The 22,409-nt window shown below is 34.4% G+C and overlaps 1 protein-coding gene across 22 annotated transcripts in view; it reads left to right on the top strand.

Moving 5' to 3' along the window:
• FUBP1 (far upstream element binding protein 1) overlaps nucleotides 1-22,409 on the top strand; it is a 34,487-nt gene that overhangs the window by 1,263 nt on the left and 10,815 nt on the right. For 7 of the 22 annotated variants that reach the window (XR_009735394.1, XR_009735395.1, XR_009735393.1 and 4 more), the window contains exons 2-19: nucleotides 4,907-4,997; nucleotides 5,826-5,888; nucleotides 6,695-6,733; nucleotides 7,701-7,740; nucleotides 8,204-8,256; nucleotides 8,349-8,420; nucleotides 8,545-8,602; nucleotides 10,269-10,431; nucleotides 10,525-10,623; nucleotides 10,749-10,850; nucleotides 11,102-11,204; nucleotides 11,306-11,406; nucleotides 11,790-11,931; nucleotides 12,582-12,742; nucleotides 15,529-15,680; nucleotides 15,768-15,847; nucleotides 19,404-19,541; nucleotides 21,447-21,521. Coding sequence is in view for 18 of the 22 variants with exons in the window: in XM_061411495.1 (XP_061267479.1) it covers nucleotides 4,907-4,997; nucleotides 5,826-5,888; nucleotides 6,695-6,733; nucleotides 7,701-7,740; nucleotides 8,204-8,256; nucleotides 8,349-8,420; nucleotides 8,545-8,602; nucleotides 10,269-10,431; nucleotides 10,525-10,623; nucleotides 10,749-10,850; nucleotides 11,102-11,204; nucleotides 11,306-11,406; nucleotides 11,790-11,931; nucleotides 12,582-12,742; nucleotides 15,529-15,680; nucleotides 15,768-15,847; nucleotides 19,404-19,541; nucleotides 21,447-21,521 (1,732 nt within the window). In the remaining 4 variants the exon portion in view is untranslated. Of the gene's footprint in view, nucleotides 1-2,343; nucleotides 2,497-4,906; nucleotides 4,998-5,825; nucleotides 5,889-6,694; nucleotides 6,734-7,700; nucleotides 7,741-8,203; nucleotides 8,257-8,348; nucleotides 8,421-8,544; nucleotides 8,603-10,268; nucleotides 10,432-10,524; nucleotides 10,624-10,748; nucleotides 10,851-11,101; nucleotides 11,205-11,305; nucleotides 11,407-11,789; nucleotides 11,932-12,581; nucleotides 12,743-15,528; nucleotides 15,681-15,767; nucleotides 15,848-19,403; nucleotides 19,542-21,446; nucleotides 21,522-22,409 lie in introns of all 22 variants that reach the window. The other 15 variants (XM_061411497.1, XM_061411502.1, XM_061411510.1 and 12 more) reach the window with 8 other exon arrangements.

The following is a 22,409-nucleotide window of genomic DNA, read 5'->3' on the forward strand; positions in this document are numbered from 1 at the left end:
GACTCAAAATCCTTAAATCTGTAGTGATGTAGCATACGGCTTATATTTTTATAATGTGAACACATTATAAATAAAAATGTACCTGTACTTGTTTATAATCATAAATTTTCCAGGTAGTCAACAGGGGGATACCATTAACACCAATTATTCGATTTGTTTACCTAATTTTTATTTACTGTTTTTGAACTTGTTTAAAATCGTGACTGAAACGTTAATATAATGACAGCAACACTGTTAGAGGGGTTTTTAGAGAAGACTCAACCGAAATTAATTTATTCAAGCAGCATATTGAATCAGTTTGTTCCATACACTATACTTCGATACTGGAGACTTTTTAAAATGTGTTAATTGGATTTTTTGCTTTCTAGGAAGCCATGATATAGTCAAAGAACCAAATGCAAAAGAGTAGTAGTATCTGATAAATGCTTTCAAAGCGTAGACAAGATTTAGGCACTGTTAATTCGTCCATTTGTTCTGTAAACATTTATAGAGTTCTGCTGTGAATCAGGTACTGTACACATCACAAGGGAGTGGGGTACCCTACTGCCAAAGGACTGATATTTTAAGCAAGGCATTAAAGAATGAGAGTTTGACCAGTGGATAAAGAAGCAGCATGCACTAAGGTATGGGGGTTTGGGGGAAGATGAGAACCTGAGTGAAGTCATTGGAGATAGGGTTGGGTGGGGAAGGAGGGTGGAAAATGAGGTGAGAAAAAGTGAAGGTGGATACCAAGTTAGAATGCTTTTTAATATAGAAATTGTCCTCAAACTATGAATTTCTTGTCCTTCAATAGAGTTTACAAGTGTCTTTGCTGTGATTTGATTATTTCTACAGAATTGATCTTAAATCTGATATTCTCAAGTTTAGCATTCGAGTTGAATTGCCCCTTCTCATGGTATTTGAGAATGCTTCCATATATATTGGTTGTAGCTGTTTGTCTGATTATTCAGGTGTGGAGTATAGGGAAAGGTGTTTGGGTTTACGGAACAAGTTAGGTTAATATTTGAACTACTTTTTTCCTTATTTATATTAAATGGATTCTGAATTGTATTTCCAAAATCTCCATCTAACCTTAAGTTTCTTTTCTTTGTCCAGAGTATTATGCTATGTTCTTTGGAAGGAAGAGGTATAAGAACAGCTTATTGCCTTCAAAGAGCTACATACTGGTGGGAAATCGATTGGCATTTCAGCTGAACAGTTCTTTGTTATGCGGGAAAGCAGAACAAATGATTAGGGTCCCTGGACCCTATCTAGTTAAAGCTAGTAGCATTTACTCCAGCTGATAGTTGCCATCTGGCAGTGAAGCTCGGTCTTTTTTCCAGAGAATTCTAATAGTTTGTTTTTTTTTTTAATGTGAAGTTTTCAGATTTTATAATACTCTGTGAGCTAAATCTAACACAGGGGCACCAAATTTCTTCTCTAGGGTTTCCAATGGTATAGTTTAGAAATTATATTTGGGTATTTCAAGCTTTATCTGTAGAGGGTGATATTGAAATTGTTTGACTAGATACTTAGTGGTCACACTGATAACAAGTTCTGTCCCTGAAACATTGGAAAATTAATGCATATCTACTTTTTTCCCCTTAAAGTTATATGAAGATAGAAGTAAATCTGAGACTGAGTAGTAGATCGTAGGTTAAGCAAGATTATCAACCCTCATCACTTCCCCTCTAAACTATTAAATTAGTCATTAGGTACTCAATTCTTTAAGTCTCTTCCTTGATAATTATGAAAGTAATTCAGACTATTATGTTTGAATAAAAAGAAAAATTTATAAATAGAACTCTTGACTTTTTACTTACCATTATTCTCTTTCAGTGAAAACTAGCATTTGAAGAGTTTTGTTTTGGGGGCTTTTTTTAGTAACATATTTTGAGATAGGATAGCAAAGCTTGATTATGATAATAAAGACTTAGGACTGTAGAGAGGGGACAATATTAATGAAGTGGCAGCCTAGTAATATTTCTAGCCTCTTCACATTTCTGGTACATGGAAACAATCCATTAGGACCTTTCCTATAGTAGGTACTCAGTATTTATTAAATTGAATGAATATATCTAATGAATTAGTGATGAAATTTTGTTTTGAAAATAATTGCATTCTTTCAAAATGTATGTCTTTGGCCAGTATAAATAAAAGGCTGTTAAAATTTTTGAACCAAACATTTGAAGTCTTGTGAACTCTGCATTGTTGAATTCTAGTGTGCTGAGTTGTTCATAGTAACTGGCAATTTATGTGGTACATACTAGGTCTCTGTGCTAAGCGTATGTGTATTAATTCATTTAATTCCCACAATTATCCTACAAGGTAAGTGGAGAAACTATTTATCTCTTTTGTACACAGAAGATGAATGAGGCACAAAATGCTTAAGGAAATTTGGCAAGGACACAAAGCAGTAAAACCAGAATTACCACTGACCCCAAATCACGGTTGGACCCCAAAGCCTAAGGAAGCATGTAGACTGAAACTTAGGAGATAGTCATTTGGGGCATTTAGGTAATTACTTCTGAAAGTCAATCTTTTGTGTGCTATTGTTTGTGGTTTTATTGTTTTGTTCTTGAAAATGAGGTGGTATGGCTGAATCTGTTAAATTTTCTTTCAACTCCAAAATTCTTAGATTCTAGGAATAATCAATGAAGAGAGGTGGACAATGCTAAAACAGTGAAAATACAAAAAATATTTACCCTTTTGAGAAGCAAGGAGAGTCCAAATAGAACACTCGTATTTTTATTGTAAATTAAAATCAAAGAAGTTGCCTACACTTAGTTCTACTGGTCTCATAAGAATTTTATATAGCTAGAGGCTGAATTTTAAGGATTACTATTTCTCTTAAAGTAATCCTGTGAAGTAACCTAGCAAATATATATTTAACTGATCAAATAGTAGTATTTTTACTAGAAGATTTTTACTGACATTTTTAGTGACGGGGGCTTCCCAGGTGGCACTAGTGGTAAAGAACCTGCCTGCCAATGCAGGCGATGTGGGTTTGATCCCTGGGTCAGGAAGATCCCCTGGAGAAGGAAATGGCATCCCACTTCAGTATTCTTGCCTGGGAAATCCCATGGACAGAGGAGCCTGGTGGGCTGTAGTTCACGGGGTTGCAAAGAGTTGAACAGGACCAAAGCATCTAAACACAAACAATGTTTTTGTATTGGTTTGGAATTTTTGAGATATGTTAACTGGTTCTTCTGAGTGTACTTAATGATCAGTTTTCATTTGGATATTTTTAGAACTATTCAATAAATAGGAAGATATCCAATTAAGTATCCTTTTTCTATGCAGAAGTTCCTTGGAGTTCAAGGAGTGCTGCTTTGCAAACTCAGAGTATTTATAAAAGCTAATTGCAGAAGGTATTGCCAGCCTAAACTATTTCCTTCATGTATATTGTTGTTTCTCAGACCTGAAATACTTATAAATCAGTGCCCAGCAGCTAAGTTCCTTTGCAACAGTTCAGATGCTCATTGCTTTAAACTGAAGTGGAAAAACAACTTTCAGGTGTGATGAGGAAAATTTTCAGAATATTAATCATATCAAATATACAAATAAGCTTTTGAGAAAGTGAAAGATGATTAAGATAGCATCAAGAAATACATACTTCTTTTATCAAGCATTTTTATATTTAATCCTAATATGCTTTGTAGTGGGTGTTTACATTTACAGATGAGAAAAAGGGAAATCTGGGAACCCTAGGAAATATATTTGGTATATGGGAACAGATAATGTAAGTATCAGGACTTATGTGATACATTTTGAATTCAGGTTGTTATATACACTTATCCTTCACAGTTTTCTAGTTACAATGAAGCCTGAGGCACTTGGTTTAGTTCCACATCAAGATCTCTCTTTGGAAGAATTCCAGTCATCAAAAGTTTCATTTTCTCTTTAACTTTTATCATGGAAAATTTCAAACATACTCAAGATTCAAAGAATAACATCAGTACATCACCCATCTTTGGTGACTACCCCTTTAGTAATTTCCGTGGAGCTCTGTAGAAATTGGAACTTCACCATTGACTTGCTATGCCTCTTGAGATGTTTTTCAGTTGTAAAATGATTATCTCATAAGCACTCTATCTCAGAATTGTTGTGGTGATTCAGTGACAAAATGAGTATAAAACATTTATTACAGATAGTCAGTTTGGTCTGTTGGCACTCAGTAATTTTAGTTCCATTTCCTTTTTCATAGAAAAATGCCATAAATATCCCCTGGTTTTGCCTCACTTGTGAGGCTGGTATTTCTTATACAACGTTTGCCCCAGAACGTGGTTCTATAATAGACTTAGATGTACAACTTCCCAGGTTTCCCCCACACCTCCACATTTCCTTAGAAAAAGATTGTCCGGAAGAAGTATTATGCAAGTTACATATTTTAACTCAACGTATGTAAAATATTGCCATTTTATTGTATTCAGTGTAAGAATTTGGGGGATGCTTTGTATTTGTTCCACAGTTTCACTACATAGTGTGTCTTTTACACTTGAAGTACATCTCAGTTTGGACTAGACATACCAAGTACTCACTGACCAGATGTGAGTGGCATTTTACATCTTGTTAGACAGCATAGCCTTAGCATTTCATAAGCTGTTCACAGCTGTTCTCTCTGAGCCAGCCAACACATGGTCATGGAGAAGACAGAATTAGGAGTCAGACTTTCCTCAAAGTTCTTCAGTCAGTCTTCTAAAGATTCCTGATTGATTAGTTCTTTGTTTTTATAGAGATATATCAGAAAGTTTCAGATGATAATGATTTAACTGTCTGAAGTTATTAATGATATAAATCGAATTATTTTAATTTGTCTATCAAGTTAATTTTCTTACGTGATAGGTATTTAGCATATGTGAGGAAATTTAGTACTGAATAGTTAAAGCTATGATGCTGTCCTTGATGATGTGTTTTGTTTTTTAAGATTGCAGCAAAAATTGGAGGTGATGCTGGTACGTCACTGAATTCAAATGACTATGGTTATGGGGGACAAAAAAGACCTTTGGAAGATGGAGGTAAGTTATAGCCATAAATATTTTAAATTGTTTTACACAGAGTTTAGTTGAAGTGATTTTCATTGCTTTTCAAGTGTTCTTTTTTTGAAACATTGCTTTTATCATAAGGTTCCTAAAATTGTAAGGGTTATATTGGCCTCAGAAGGAGAGGGGGTAAAAAGAGACCTAAACAAGGTAGGTAAAATTTGAGTTAACCAGCCAGTTTTGTCTTAGTAGAAAACACTATGTTCCCTCTTTTAGGATTGTGCCAGATTGATAGTTTGCACAGACAACTTGTTAATATACTGAAGTAAAAGTCTAGGAAACATCTCACTGGTTTTTCTCATCATACATGAATTAATCTGAGATGCTATATTCTCATTACTTTGTTATTTGAGATTTCACTTTAAAGGTTGAAGTTGCTATATAGTTTGCTACTTTTGTGTGTTGCAGGTTATACCATTGTTACCTTTTTGTTTGCTTTAGTACCTTGTTTTGTGTTTCAGGTTTAACTCAAAATGTGGCTTAAAACAGTAGATATACAGTGCTTTGTATTTTTTTAAAAAACATAATTGTTGAAGCTTCTGAATTTAGAAGTCTGCACGTATTTTTTATTTTAGATTTGATGTATGAATTTTGATACATTTTCTTTTTGCCCTTTTATTCTTTTTTAAAGGAGGATTCTGAATGAGCTTATAGAATGTATTTGTAGCTTATGATCAGGAGTACTTGGTTTCCTTTTATTTGTCTTTCACATTTATAGTGAGGTTTTAATATACAAAAAAAAAAAAATGAGCTAATGATGCTTCAGATGTTGTATGTAATGTATTCTTTTTATTTTATGTGTAGATGGCTCTTGGACAAGTCCGAGCAGTACAACACACTGGGAGGGAATGCCCTCTCCTTTTAAAGGCAGGAATTTTTATTTATTACCTGTGTTCAGTATGTAAACGTGAAATAAACCAGTGGATTCTTAAATGGACACAAATATTTCTTGGATTATGTGTCTGAATTTTTGCTGCACAACATTCTGATGTTTAATCATTTAAGTTTGAAGGGGGGAGGAGAATGTAGTACTTTGAGCTGTAGGTTGCCTATTCTAAGGTATGCATTGTATTCATGTGTGTAAAGGATGTAGATAAAGATGAAGTCATGTAGTTGTTGAGTTTCTGCTGAAGTTTATGCTGTGAAATGTTTGGTTAGGAACAGTAGAACAGTTTAGCTTGAGATTGCCTTGTAATGTGATTTTTTTTTTTTTTTTTATTTTGCATAGCTTTGTGTTCATTGTCAGGTACACTCAGCTTTTGATATGTCAAAATTTCACATTTTGATAGGTTCTTTTCCTTCCAATCTTCAGTTCCTACAGTGGGAAGCATCATTAGACTTTAGCATGTGATGTTTTGCTAACTAATGGACTAAATACTTTCTTGTATCATTCTAAAGTGATTGACATACATTAAGGTCAGTGATTTGATTCAGTAAAAAAGAATTTTCTTTTAATGTCTGTGCATCTTTTAAACATGAAGAGCATGAAAGAAGTGCAGTTTTCTTTATTTCGATTCCTAAGTGTTTGGGCTGAGTTTGGTGGTTTTGGTTCAAATGATAAACCATACCCTCAGCTACTTCCATAAATGTTTATATTGGTGTTCTTGATTGGGTATGGGGGATCTGAGTCTTATATTATTGGCAAAAAATTAAAAGACTCTTTAATTTTGCAGATCAGCCAGATGCTAAGAAAGTTGCTCCTCAAAATGACTGTAAGTATTTATTTTAAATTTGGTTAAAAACTAAATTTTAATAACAGGATTTTGTTCCTATGTTCTGTGGTATCTTTGAAGTTATTTGAAGATCATAAATTTTCTTTTTGAGTGAATTTATTTGTAAAGATATACCTTCTATCTTTATAATCTTCCATTTCTGTTATGGCAGTGTATATATTATAAGATTTGGTTGCTAAATCATTTTATGTATTCAATTTGTTTTATGATTCCCAGTTTTTAATTGATAGATGTTATATTTTCTATTATGGTCTATCATTGGATATTGAATATAGTTCCCTGTACTGTACAGTAAGAACATGTTGTTTATCCATATATATGTATAGTCTATATCTGCTAACGCCAACCTCTCACTCCATCCCTCCAACACCCCCCATCCACCAGTCACAAGTCTGTTCTCTGCCTACGAGTCTATTTCTATTTCTTGGATAGATTCATTTGTGTCATATTTTAGATTCCACATATAAGTGATATCACATGGTATTTGTCTTTCTCTTTCTGACTTCACTTAGTATGATAATATCTAGTTGCATCCATGTTCCTGTGAATGCCAATATTTCATTCTTTTTTATGGCTAATAGTATTTCACTCTGTATATATACCATATCTTCCTTTATCCATTCTTCTGTCAACAGACGTTTAAATTGTTTCCATGTCTTGGCTACTGTGAGTTGTGCTGCTCTGAACATAAGTGTTACAGTTCCATTTCTTAATCTTTGCTTAACAACACTTGAAAAAGGACATTTTTTAATGCTATTGTTAATAATGTCTGCCCTTTCGCTGAGTTTCTTGCTGACTGTTGATTTAAGTATTCTGCGTAAAATTTTATTCTTTTCAAGATGTTGTCTTATGTCGGGGAAATTGTAGAATTGCTTTAAATGATGATATTGTTAAACATCTGTCAATTTAAATAAAATAATTTTTATTTCATTTAATTTTTTGGTAGCTTTTGGAACACAGTTACCACCAATGCATCAGCAGCAAAGGTATAGTAAAATAAAAGCTTTTCTAAGAGTATTTTGCAAGTTTTAGTTGAATTCAATGTGAAATATAACCAAGTTAGTATATAGTGAATATACATGTCTTTGTGTGTGTGTGTGTGTGTGTGTGTGTGTGTGAATCCTTTAAAGCCTTTGACTCAAATAGATAATAGTGAATGATCAGTTTTCTTTTTGAGTGAGATACATTTATACTTTGGAAGGATGGGTGGAATTAGCCACCCTTTGGAAAAACTAAAGTGATTAAAATAACTTAAAATGATACTTCTGAACTGTACCCCAAGTGCTTTTGTAGCTACATAGGCCTCATATTTTGACTTTTGAGTATTTTAAGTGTGTGCCTACAAACTTAGTTTAAGCTCTTAGAAGCTGTTAGATTTCTATGTTTATTTTTATTTGTAAACAAATTATGTTTCTTCGAAGAAAAATGTTAGTTTCTGTCATTTCTTAGCAGGTCTGTAATGACAGAAGAATACAAAGTTCCAGATGGAATGGTTGGATTTAGTAAGTAATCTAATTTTTTTGACTCTTTGAAAAGACATAGTCAAAATACACTTTAAAACCTTTCAGCAAATAATTTTCTTTTTTCTTACTAGTAATTGGCAGAGGAGGTGAACAGATCTCACGCATACAACAGGAATCTGGATGTAAAATACAGATAGCTCCTGGTAATGTTATTCTCTTGCTGTAATTTTCAAAGTCACAAGAAAACTAGCATATTTAAAGTTGTTAGTGAAAATGATGCTGTTACTCTTTTCTTGGCCTAAGATTTTTGTTTGTTTTTAATTGTAGATAGTGGTGGCCTTCCAGAAAGGTCTTGTATGTTAACTGGAACACCCGAGTCTGTCCAGTAAGTATGAAAATCATGTTCCAGTCCCTCCTTCCTGAAGCATGTTATCCCTGCAATTGAACCAACTTTTCTTGTGCACTATTACTTTTCCCCTTTTCTAGAAAATTTCTAATAGCACATAAACATGCTTAAAAAAATCCCTTTATCTGAACATAAAACCATCTTTGAACCCCACATTTCTATTTTTCAGGTCTCTTTTACCAAAAAATTTGAAAGGTGGTCACTGCTTGAATCTTCAGCCTTGATTTCTTTCCCTAATTCCAGATGTATATATCCTGTTGCTTCCTCAGTATATTCTACACTTGGATGTCTTTTAAACATATCAAAGTTTAGCTTGTTAAAAACAGAATCATTGTTTTTCCAGTCCATACTTTGACTTGTCTAATTCATTTCATTTCATTGTATGACAACTATTCTAATACTTTATCTTTCTTTAATGACCTATTTATCCATAAGCAACTCTTGGTCATTTTATCTTTCATAATTTATTTAGAATTCAGCCTCTTCTTGTCACCTTCCATGTCACCTTAATTCTGGTACCATTTGCCTGTATTACTGCAAGGTGTTTCTGTTTTTTGTTGTTGTTGTGTTGTGTTTTTTTTTTTTTTTTTTTTTAGCTTTGTCCAGTTATAGTACAGCCATACTGATCCTTTTAAAATGTGAGTCAATTCATATAGTACTTTGTTCAAAACCCTTTAATGCTTTCCCATTTACAGTAGAAGTCAGTGTCTTTATCATGGCTCAGGTTCCCTGCCACCTTTCTTACTGCATATTTTGCTATTCTCCCAGCTCTGTTCTAGTAGCCTCTTTTCTGTTTAGCCTCTTCTCTATTTTTTCAGGACACCAAGAATACTTCTCATTTGAATCCTTTGTATTTCCTAGTTCTTCTCCCTGGGATGTTTTTCCCCCAGATGTTTTCATAGTCACTCCTGTACTTAATTCAGGTCTTGGCTTAAATGTCTCCTTATCAGTAAAGTTTTTGTTTATTTTCATTTATTTACTTTTTGATCACTACTATGCAGCTGCCCGGATCTTAGTTGCTTGACCAGAGATTGGACTCATGCCCCACTGCAGTGGAAGTGCAGAGTCCTAACTACTGGACTGCCAAGGAATTCCTCATTCATCTATTTTACATAAAATAGCATCCCTTCACACACACATACAATCTGTCCTTCTTATCTTGCTTTAATATTCTTTATAGCACTTAACAGATGAGTTATTTATTTAACCTTCTGTGTTTACTTATTTAATAAAGTTAAGCCACATCAACACATACCTTAACTGTTATTTCAGTGCTGTAACTCCAACCTAGAATAGTACCTTGCATATATAGTTGACATATTTAAATTATTTGTTGAATGAATAAATAAATTTTAACATGAGTAACCAAAGTAAAGTTTTAAAAATAAATGCATCATTTAATTTTTGGATGAATGAGCTTTATTCTGAGATAACTTTAGAAGTAGGGTATGTCTTCTTGGAAGTTTCATACTGTTCTCAAAAATATTGAAGATTATATACCTGGAAAATTTATTGCATGGTTTCAGTTTTTTATATTGATGATATTTTCTTTGAATTTTTAAAATTTACTTTTAGGCCACCTAAATCTGAATTGGGATGGACGAAATACCTGATTATTTTGTATTGACTATTAATTTGTTAACAGATCAGCAAAACGGTTACTGGACCAGATTGTTGAAAAAGGAAGACCAGCCCCTGGCTTCCATCATGGTGATGGACCAGGAAATGCAGTTCAAGAAATCATGATTCCAGCTAGCAAAGCAGGATTAGTAATTGGAAAAGGGGGAGAGACTATTAAACAACTTCAGGTATTACTATTTAAAATGATTACTTTGTCTATTTTGAAGCCTGTTTCCTCCTTCTCCCCTTTTGTTAATACGTCTGATTTCTGTGATTAACAGGAACGGGCTGGAGTTAAAATGGTTATGATCCAAGATGGACCTCAGAATACTGGTGCTGACAAACCTCTTAGGATTACAGGAGACCCATACAAAGTTCAAGTAAACTTAAGTTTATATTTTACAGTAGGGGATTTGGGGTGGATAGCAGTGGGTAAAACATGCATGACTAATTACAGTGTTTTGAGACACGCTTCCTAAATTGGGTAATTTTTTTTGTACTTCAGCAAGCCAAGGAGATGGTGTTAGAGTTAATTCGTGATCAAGGTGGTTTCAGAGAAGTTCGAAATGAGTATGGGTCAAGAATAGGAGGAAATGAAGGAATAGATGTAAGTAAAAATACCAATTCAGAAATGATTGAATGCTAGTCCATAAATAAACTAGGATTTTCCCTGTTTTGTGTTACATAGCCTTCTCTAACATTGTATTGTCCTCCCTGCCCCTGCAACTTTTCAACTTAGAATACAGTGTATTTTGTATCTTTTTAACCTCTTCTATATAAATATAGTGCTTCTGTGGTTTGAGGCAGATACATTTTTCAGGAAATGGCTTTCCTGATACTTAGTTTTCTTTGCATAAGGTCCCCATTCCAAGATTTGCTGTTGGCATTGTAATAGGAAGAAATGGAGAGATGATTAAAAAAATACAAAATGATGCTGGTGTTCGAATTCAGTTTAAGCCAGGTGAGTACTTACGTTTAATTTTCTAAGCTTTGCTGGCAATTTCTTTTAACACTCATTAATTTAATGTTAAATTAATCCAATTTTGTTTCATTGTTTTGAAGATGATGGAACAACACCTGATAGAATAGCACAAATAACAGGACCTCCAGACAGATGTCAGCATGCTGCAGAGATTATTACAGACCTCCTTCGAAGTGTTCAGGTTTGATAGAATGTTAATATGTTCATTGCTTTGTTTTCATTAAAGAAGATTTTCCTTCATTAAATGTGGAAGTTCCCCTCCATAGTTTTTAAATCAAAATCTGTTTGATGAAACTTTATTAATTGCTAGGAAGTTTAAATTGCTTTAAGGTACACATCTTGGAGCAGGAGGGCAGCTACATAAGTGCACTAGTTTATTCACCACAGTAAAACAGAATAAAAGGTGGTGGTGGTGGTTTGTTGATTTGGGGGTGGATGGCATCTCCTAGCTTCTCTAAATTTAAGATTTAGAAAAAATGAAAGTTGAGGGAAATAGACATGCAATAATTTCATTGTGGAAAGAAGAGTTTCTGACTCTTCTGACTTTGTCTTTGCCCTCTTTAGGCTGGTAATCCTGGTGGACCTGGACCTGGTGGTCGAGGAAGAGGTAGAGGTCAAGGCAACTGGAACATGGGACCACCTGGTGGACTACAGGAATTTAATTTCATTGTCCCAACTGGGAAAACTGGATTAATAATAGGAAAAGGCAATGTATTTAAAACTATTAATGTGTGGTTAATAATTTAATGCTTTATCTGATTTTCTGGATGCTATTTCTGTTGTTGTTGTAGATGAATAGCAGTGATTTTTCTTTGGCTGTATTTTAGTAGGAAAGTGTTCTTATGCTGATATGTAACAGCTAAAGCCTAAATGAAGGGCCTTATATGTACTTAAATCTAGAGTGGGATTTGAATCACATTGGTTTCTAGAGAAGAGGATCAGCAGTTTAATTATTAGTGTAAAAAACTTTTCTTCTCACCTGGAAAATGGTTTGAGTGTTTTTGTTTATTTTGCTGTTTCCTGACACATGTTTTTAAGTTTTTGAATTCTTAAGTCATTGTGTTAGCTTCTCATTGCTTATAAAAGCAATTTCTTTGAACCAGGTGTTGATACGATAATTCATTTTAAGGTTGGGTACAGACATATTAAACTATGTCTTAAAACTTTAAAGTGTATGATTATGATTGATTGTATATTATATAAATTGATTTAAAATGTAGAATAAATGGAAACTCCTAATAGCATATTGGCAGATGGGATACTATTCAAAACTTCCTTAATTATAATCAGTTCCTTTTGAATAGCTCCACTTGTATCCTATGAATCTTTAAAGAAATTACTGTGTTTTGATTTTAGGGGGTGAAACCATAAAAAGCATAAGCCAACAGTCTGGTGCAAGAATAGAACTTCAGAGAAATCCTCCACCTAATGCAGATCCTAATATGAAGTTATTTACAATTCGTGGCACTCCACAGCAAATAGACTATGCTCGGCAACTCATAGAAGAAAAGATTGGTGTGAGTATGCTTTAAACATCCTGTTGTTAGCACAGGTTCTATTAGTTATATAAGACATTAATTGATACGTTCCTATAAGAAAAGTGTTAATTTCTACTCTAAAATTATAGATCTGATCACAACAGATACCTAACAATATAGAAAAGATTGTCCAGCAGTAAAAAAAAAAAAAAAAAAAAAGTTATATAGTTACAGGTATTCAAAATCTTGTACTGGAGTGTGGGTAAATAAGACAAGATGACATTACTTGAGTTACAACATTAGGGTTAGTAGAGGGTTGTGAAAAATACTAAAAGATATAGATAGTTAACCAGAAGTCACTATTTATTAAGGACTTACTTGGTGACTGTTACTGCTTGCTTACTGTTTATTAAGGGCAACCTTGGTGAGGCAAAGAAGAATCAGATGCCTCCCCCCTCATTAAAGTAGAACTCTACATTATCCTATTATCCTATTTCTTAGACTGGCTCCAGACAGTCATCTAGGGGAATTTGGAATGTAGACAGCTTGTGTGCTTTACATTTCAGCATGTAACATATAATTGTAATTCAGAATGTCTGCAGTAGGGCCCAGTGTCTAATTTTAAGAATGTTCCAGGTGATCCTGATACCTAACCAAGTTTGAAAATAATGAGGAAATAGTGCTTTCAGTTCATTCGCTCAGTCGTGTCCAACTTGTTGCAGCCCAATGGACTGCAGCACTCCAGGCCTCCCTGTCCATCACCAACTCCTAGAGTTTACTCAAACTCACTTCCATTGAATCAGTGATGCCATCTCACCATCTTATCTTCTGTTGTCCCCTTCTCCCACTTTTAATCTTTACCAGCATCAGGGTCTTTACCAGTGAGTCAGTTCTTCCCATCAGGTGGCAAAATTCCATCAAAGTATTGGAGTTTCACCTTCAGCATCAGTCCTTCCAATGAATATTCAGGACTGATTTCCTTTAGGATGGACTGGTTGGATCTCCTTGTAGTCCATGGGACTCTCAAAAGTCTTCTCCAACACCAAAGTTCAAAAGCATCAATTCTTCGGTGCTCAGCTTTCTTCATAGTCCAACTCTCATATCCGTACATGACTACTGGAAAAGCCATAGTCTTGACTAGACAGACTTTGTTGGCAAAGTAATGTCTTTGCTTTTTAATATGCTATCTATGTTGGTCATAACTTTTCTTCCAAGGAGCAAGTGTCTTTTAATTTCATGGCTGCAGTCACCATCTGCAGTGGTTTTGGAGCCCCCAAAATACTGCTTTACTATGTTTATTTTACTGTGAAGAATTAACATATTGTGAGGGAGCTTCTTAGTTTATTATTAATAATTAGAATATCTTAGGAAAATTCTCCTTGATGTTTGCCATGCTCTGAATGAGGTGTTTCTCCATGCTTGGGAAAACAAAAATAGATGTAGAAAAGACACTTAAGAATACCTTAAAAATACACACAAATATTCTAAGTTCTCTGATAAGGAGAATAAATGTAATTGTTCAAAAACATGAGGAAAATAATTGTTGGACTCAGTAATGGCAAGAATTGATGCCAGAAGAATGATTAGTGCTCCTTGGTTTTGGATTTTGCTATCATTAGCAAAATTAGGATTGCATTTGGATTGATGAACATACAAGACAGGTTGTTCTGGAAAAGCACTTAAGAACATGGACTCCTGAGTCAGGTGTCCAGGTTCAAAATACTCTCAATTATTTACTGACTGCATGATCTTAGAGGAAGACATTTACACTTTTTTTTGCCTCTCATTCTTCTGAAAGTAGGGATAATTATACCTACCTTATAGGGTTATAGGGATGAAATGTTTGAAGTATGTGTGTCTATCACTTAAAAGCATGCCTGCCCTATAAAATGTTGCTACTTTTTTTTCCAGTAATCTTTTTTTTTTTTTTTTTTTTTTACTCTTTAGAAAGGATAGGTTATGGCTAATAGAAGTGAGGGATAATGTTAATAAAGGGATTTTAAAAGTCATGAAGTATTTAGCTTTATTGTGAGAAAATTGACAACCAAATATAGATTAAGCATTTTTGTCCAAATTGTCACATGGTGAGTACTAACAGTATTTTATTTTAGAGCAGGTGAATGTAGTTGTCCTTACAAGTTGGGATTATCAAAAAGGAATCAACTAAGCATTATTAATTATACTATAACATGAAATGGATATGAAGTAGTCTGTGACTTACTAAATCAATTAAAAGGAAATCCTTGATGTATTTAGAAAATTATGATAAAGGGTAAGGGAGAAAATGAACTTAATTGATTCAAAAGTGGTTCAGTGACAGAAGGGCTAGGAGGAAGGCTACTTTGTTGAAGAAGAACTTGCTAAATATTATTGGTTTAGTATTCATTATTGGTAAAATATTCAGCCATTTCACTATGTTGTTAAGATATTTCTCTGATTAATGTTAGGAGAGTAGATGTAGAGTTGATGCAGAGAGAGAAGAGGTAAAGGAAAGAACTTGATGTTTGGTAAGCTTCTGTGATTAAGATGATGAAGGAATAGTAAAAGTAAGAATTGTACAAGGAAAGGGAAATAATGGAAAAGGGAGTAGTCTGAAAAGAGTAGAAGATGAAGGAAATGTATCAGGTCTTTGCTAATACTGTTAATTTGAATTAATTTTACATGTCTCATTAATGTGGTAGAGTTAGATTTTTGCAGCATGGGTAAGGAATGAAGGAAAAACATAAATTTTAGATTACAGGTAGGTAAAGGTGTAGAAATGAAAGGTTGTTTGACTTTTGAAATGTTTAACCTTTATTGTCTTTGTGATTTTTGTCTTTTTGCAGGGCCCAGTAAATCCTTTAGGGCCACCTGTACCCCATGGGCCCCATGGTGTCCCTGGCCCCCACGGGCCTCCTGGGCCTCCTGGACCAGGAACTCCAATGGGACCATATAACCCTGCACCTTATAATCCAGGACCGCCTGGCCCTGCTCCTCAGTAAGTTTTGAGTTTTGCTCTTGGCTTTTCTTCAAAGATTACAGATTTTGGTAAGTTGTATTTTTAAATTGATTTCTGTCTTTTCAGTGGCCCTCCAGCCCCTTATGCTCCCCAAGGGTGGGGAAATGCATACCCACATTGGCAGCAACAAGCCCCTCCAGATCCAGGTAAACGATGATTATCATTTGGTATAATCTGTGTTTTTGCTTGCCACTCCTGTTACATTCATTAGGTATTCCTAGTGTTGAATCTATATTGTGTGCATTGTCTGCACTTGTTCACTCCTTTAGCAGGAGTGTTAGCTTCTGGTTCTACTATAGCAAATAAGACTGTTGGGAATATGGTCTGTTTTCATGAGTGTTTTTCTTCCTGCATTTGGCTTTCTCTGTTTCTAAAATGATACAGCTGAATGCTAAAAGCCAAAGCTATAGGAAGAAGTACAGTGTGTTAGGTTTTAGATGCTAGTGCCATCAAATATATTGTCTGTTAATTGTGACATTTTCCTTGAAAGAATAATGTACATTTGTTTACAAAATTATGTGGGTCAATTGAAGTGTTTTAATACTTTGGCATTAAACTTATAGATTCTCAAATAAGATATGCAAGTATATTGTCTATTTTAGTATTCCTGATATGATAACTTCACATATTAGTAAAAGTCAGGCCTATATTAAATATCTGCATGTTGAAACTCTTAAAGTTCATTTAGATAAAGATTTTTTCTGTTCAGATCTGGATTTATATGTTTGTTACGTTTTATCCTATTCTTGAATCTTTTCCTACCCTGTAGTTTACTTTCCATTACGGTCAAAGAGGGAATTCATTGAAACCAGTAATTTTTATGGTCCTTTTTTCTCACCTACTGTGTACCTTTTCACTGGAGTAGTTTCAAGGAAGGTACTGAATTAAGGATTCCTTTTCATACTATTGCGCATATATATATATATATATGTATATGTATATATATTTTTAAAAACAGCTAAAATGATTTGATTGCAATTATTTTAGTGAACTTTATTAAACATTTCTAGTATTTGAGAGTGGTCCTATATTTTAACATACCTTAATTTCATAGGAGGTATGCCTTTGGTAACTCGGTAAAGACTCTACCTGCAATGCAGGAGACCTGGGTTCAATCCCTGGGTCAGTAACATCCCCTGGAGAAGGGAGTGGCAGCTCAGTCCACTATTCTTGCCTGGAGAATTCCATGGACAAAGGAGCCTGGTGGACTACAGTCCATGGGGTCACATAGAGTCAGGCACTACTAAGTGACACACGCTTTCATTTTTCATGCTCTTTGGAATAACAAGAGGTATGCTTTTTGGAATATGATGATACAACATGACAGCAAATAACCTCAACTCACACATTCAAGAAGTGTGCTGACGTCTGAGTATGAGTAATGAATTTACATTCTGTAGCAGAAGAGGGTACTTAAAGTGTTAGCAATACTGTGCTGTTAATAGAAGGACTTATCAGAAGAAAGGTCAAATATGATTTATTGTATAATAGTCTAAAAGTTAGTCTTTAAAGAGTGGAAAAACTTTTCTTTCCCTCTTGTAAGCTAAGGCATGGTGTTACTAAGCTGAGGAATCACACCACTGAAGACACTGAGAAAATTAAGGGGCAGATTTATATTGGTTAACTTGAATCTGTAGGATTGCACCTATTTGGGTGCTCTGTTCAGGTAAGTAGTAAGATTGAAAAAAATGATGGAAATAAGAAGTGGCCCCAACCAACACAACATCGTAAAGCACTTGTTCTCCAAAAAAAAAAAAAAAAAATGTAGCTCCTCATATACTCTTTATGCCTAGAAAGGTTGATGTCCTTGTATGAGGCCATGCCGTTGAAGTGAGAGTTGCTGATGAAGACCAAATATCAAAAATTATATATAACTTTATTTTCTGTTCATTCAAGCTACTGAAAAAAAAATGGTTTATATGTTTGAATAGCTCTGTATATGGCACCCCACTCCAGTACTTTTGCCTAGAAAATCCCATGGACAGAGAAGCCTGGTGGGCTGCAGTCCATGGGGTCACTAGAGTTGGACACGACTAAGCGACTTCACTTTCACTTTTCACTTTCATGCATTGGAGAAGGAAATGGCAACCCACTCAGTGTTCTTGCCTGGAGAATCCCAGGGACGGGGAAACCTTGTGGGCTGCCGTCTATGGGATCGCACAGAGTCAGACACGACTGAAGTGACTTAGCAGTAGCAGCTCTGTATAGAAAGAAAAAGCGGATCTTCCTTTGCTCTTTTTAAAAAATAAGTGGTCTCTGTATTACAATCTCATTTTCCCACTTGGAGTAGTGGTGAAGTCACCACTCTTAAGAATTGGTATAACTAAATGTGGGTTTCAGCAGTGCCTTTGGGAAAGAAGTTACTTAACCATTTAGCTAAAAGATAGCATCTAGGGTTAGATATTGCTTGTAAAACCAAAATATTTTTAAATAAAATTGAAATGAAAATTTAAAAAAATGAAATTGTGATTTTGTGTTAAATACTCTGGAATTTTAATGTGGCCCTGTATTCACAATAAAGTCAGTATTCTCTGAATTAAGTCTTCCTGTAAAAAATCAATGGATTATGAAAGATTTGTGCAGTAAGTCCCATAACTTTGACTTCAGAAGGTAAGAGACTTGAATAAGTCCTACTCTTACAACTTACTAATTATGGGATAGCAAGCAAGTTTTGAACTTAAAGTCTGTTTTATCTATAAAATGATGAATGAATATTACATTGAATGAATTTAGTAAGTTCTCAATATGTATTAGTCATATGTGTAGACTGGTTTTCATATAGATTTAGACTGATTAAGGAAATTACCAGGATTTTTCTTGAGGATATAAACTAATAAAGATATAGCATCCTATGATGCTCCCAAGTATAAAAGAATCAGAAGATTTCTTTTTCTGACTGAAAAGTCCCATACTGTTAATGCATCAGTTTTTTATGAAAAATTGAGTGTGAGGGTCAGTAAAGTGCAGAGGAAGTGTAACGTGCTGAAAGGCCCAGATGTGAGCACGATGACTTGAAAAATACAGCCAGTTTACTGTGTTCCGACCTTGAGTGTTGGAAAGATACCGACAGCAGAGAGAGGCTGGAAAGGAAAGTATAAGCCAGGGTGTCCAAATATCTTGGTAAAAGCGTTGAATGATATGCTGTCCTTAAAAGTTTTATTAGTCCTAAAGACACCAGGAAATAATTTCAAATAGGACAGTGACATCAAATTTATCTTTTAGGATAATCACTGGAATATGATGAGATGAAATACGGCTAATCTCAATTTCTTTTTCCAAGATTTTTTAATTGGCTCTTCATTGAAAGAAGATAGGACAGTTCATAGTTATAAAATAATTGTTTCTTGTATGGGCTAGTTCCTGAAAATTCTTCATAAGGACTGTTGTACTTGAGGCAAACTTGATTTAGGAAAACCACACAGGATGACAAAGCATTTAGGAGACAAAGCATTGGATTTGAAACCAAAAGATCTTCATTCCTATCCCAGCTTTGCCACAAGCTAGTTTTCTAGGAACTTAATCTGAGCCTCAGTTTTCTAAAATAATATGGCAATAAAAATAATAGAAGAATTTGTAAGTTTCCACCTACTATTTTTTAATGTCCAGTTAACTTGGAGTTCTGTTTATTTGCTAGAGAGGGGGGTGTGTGTGATTAATTGATTATGGATTTTAGATGCAAATGTATAACTTTGTTTATTCTAGCTAAAACAGGAACGGATCCAAATTCAGCAGCTTGGGCTGCTTATTATGCTCACTATTACCAGCAACAAGCACAGCCACCACCTGCAGCTCCTGCTGGTGCACCAACTACAACCCAAACCAATGGACAAGGTAACTATGGTAACTAAAGAATTTATTTTTTATATAGAAGTGAAAACTTGTGTTTGGAAATATATATGAAGTACATCAGTGTATAATACCCCCATATTTATAATACTTAGTTAATAATAGCTTAAGTAAGTAGCCTTCAGTTTTTAAAAACAAGTTACTTTGAGTTAACTGTTAAACCAATAAAAGTTGTAAGATACATTACTAAGAATACCCAGATAATCTAGCTGTTAAATGTGTATCTCCCCCATCTGTTCCATTACCCTATCTTATGTGTCCATATCTATTGTCATTAGTCTTTTTCAGAATCATTAAGACCAAAGTGTAGACTTAATGGCCCATTACTCTTAAGTACTCCTTTCTGTGTTTCTCAAAAAATATATATAACCATCACACAGCATTCAAAATCAGTTAATCAACACTGATTGTTTTTACTATCCCAAGGCATAGCCCTTACCCCATTTTACCAGTTGTTCCAACAATTTCTCACCAGTCAAAAATAATTCCTATCTTTTTCTTTCAAAAGAGTACAGACCTTTTGTGAGATGCTTATGGGTCAACCATAGGTCCCTTCAACCTTTTCTCATGAAGATGAGGTCATGATCAAGGTTCCTGCTTACATACAATATGGCAAGAATACTGCAAAAAAATGAATGAGGTCTGCCAAGGTTCTATAAAAACACCATTTTTCTCTTTGAAATTAATACCGTCTGGAGAGTTACAGCAGCAGCAGGAAAGTTATACAGTGATTATACCACTGTTCTATTCTCTTTTTGGCAGGACAAGTGGGATAATTTTATTGTTTCCTTAAAGACACAGTAGAAGTTTTACAGTTCAGTTTGATTAGACGTGATTTATAATTTTAACTTTTTTTAAAAAAATGAGAACAAAAATAAAGAACTAGTACAAATTATAAAACTGCTAGAGCAAAGAGAAATTACCTTTCTGATCAAAACATAACACTACAGATAAACTTCCTTAGAAAAAAGATTTCTCAGCTGAACTTAGGATTCTGTTCCTCATTGAAGGCCTTAGCCTTCATTGATAGTACCTACCTAATTCAATTACAAATATGATAATTTCTGCTTCCATCATTTTTCTACATTTATTAGGTGGTATTTTACTATAAGAAAGAGGTTTCCTTTTCTTTCTATTTATTTATGTCAGTATGGATTTAATAGGTTTTATTTTAAACTTAGCCAGATTGGCCAGTCAGGAGCACCTTCACGATGGCTCCTGTATTCTTTTGACATGCCTGTCAGTTCTTTCAGCACTTTCCTGCTTTCTTGGACAATAAGATGCTTACTTTGTGTTTTTGGAGCTTCAGCCCTTGAATTAACCGTTTTTCCAAGGAGCCCTAATTTTTTTTAGTAGATAATGATATTTAGAAGCTAAATAGTTGTGTTTGTTGCCACTGAGGTGTTATTGCTACTAGCTCCATTCAGTGTGCAGAGCTAGGAAATGAATTTACATGCATGCATACCTACATATGTATAAAAATACATAAATATCCATATGTGTATATAATTTTTAAACTGTATGTTCATATAACCTGCAATTCTATTCTAAGACTTGAAAGTTTTTTCCTAGCTTTTCTGTTTTCCATGCTTATACATGGTGAAAGACCTGATATCTTCAGTGTGTTTTCTTATTTGACCAATGAATTTACTTATGCTCACTGTAACTACTATTCTAAATAGATGGAGCATCTTTCTGCCCACTCTGTCTCTTCCCCCAGAATCCTGGGTGGGTCTTTGGCACCAGCAAGGATGCCACTACCACACAGCATTTCCCTCCCCTCATTCCCCATGACAGACTACTCCCAACTCCTCTCACACATACACAAAAACACCCCAGCGGCCAAAATTGCTTTCTAAAAACCTTAATCATAATTTTTTTATGTTTTTCTTGAATAAGGAGATCAGCAGAATCCAGCTCCAGCTGGACAGGTTGATTATACCAAGGCTTGGGAAGAGTACTACAAGAAAATGGGTATGTTCTACATTTCATTTTTATGCATTTTATTAAATTAAAATATTCAGTAAATACCACACTAAAAGGTTAAAGGTTTTGATAAAAAGCATGTTTTTTCCATGGTTTTAGTACCTTGGACTTCTTTCGTCCAGTAATTTAAAATCTTGACGTGTAGAAGGATACATTCCCAAATCACTGAACTCTCAGAAGTATCATGGTCATTACAAATCATTGTTTAAATTGTGGTTAAGAAGTTTTTTTATTTCTAAACACAATTTATCAGCCACTTACTAGTTGAAACTAAAATATAGAGCACCAAGCAATAATTGGTTGTGTGCAGTGTTATTTTTTCTGCAAAATAAACAGATACCAGAAGTAACCTACAGTGATAAAGGAAGTTAATTAAAACATATGCATATATGAAAAAAGAAACAGTCACCTGGAATTGCTGTCTTCTTCATTCAGTAAACATAGAACGTGTATTACATGCTAAGCATAGAAATAGATGCTGAGAATGTGATTGTGGGCACAACACCTAGGAGTTCTGCCCTTCTGGTTATTATATTCTAATGGAGAGTACAGTTGTTAATAAAAGTGCTTTGCAAATACTGTATCAGTGGTTCCCCACCCCCCTTACCCATGGGGGATATGTTCTAAGTACTTCGCCGCATGGGTTCCTGAAAGTGCAGATCGTCCTAAGCTCTATATATGTACTATGCTTTTTTCCTATTATCAGGTTTATTTATTAGGCACAGTAAGAGAGTAACAACATTAATAAAATAGAACAATTAGAGTATATTGAATGAAAGTGAACATGAATGACCTGTCCCTCAAAATACCTTGTCCAAATTTAATGCCTTTTCCATCTTAACCAACCATATGTCACACACTGTAACTATGTGTCAC

Source organism: Bos javanicus, chromosome 3 (assembly GCF_032452875.1).
Source record: "Bos javanicus breed banteng chromosome 3, ARS-OSU_banteng_1.0, whole genome shotgun sequence".
Lineage (NCBI taxonomy): Eukaryota > Metazoa > Chordata > Mammalia > Artiodactyla > Bovidae > Bos > Bos javanicus.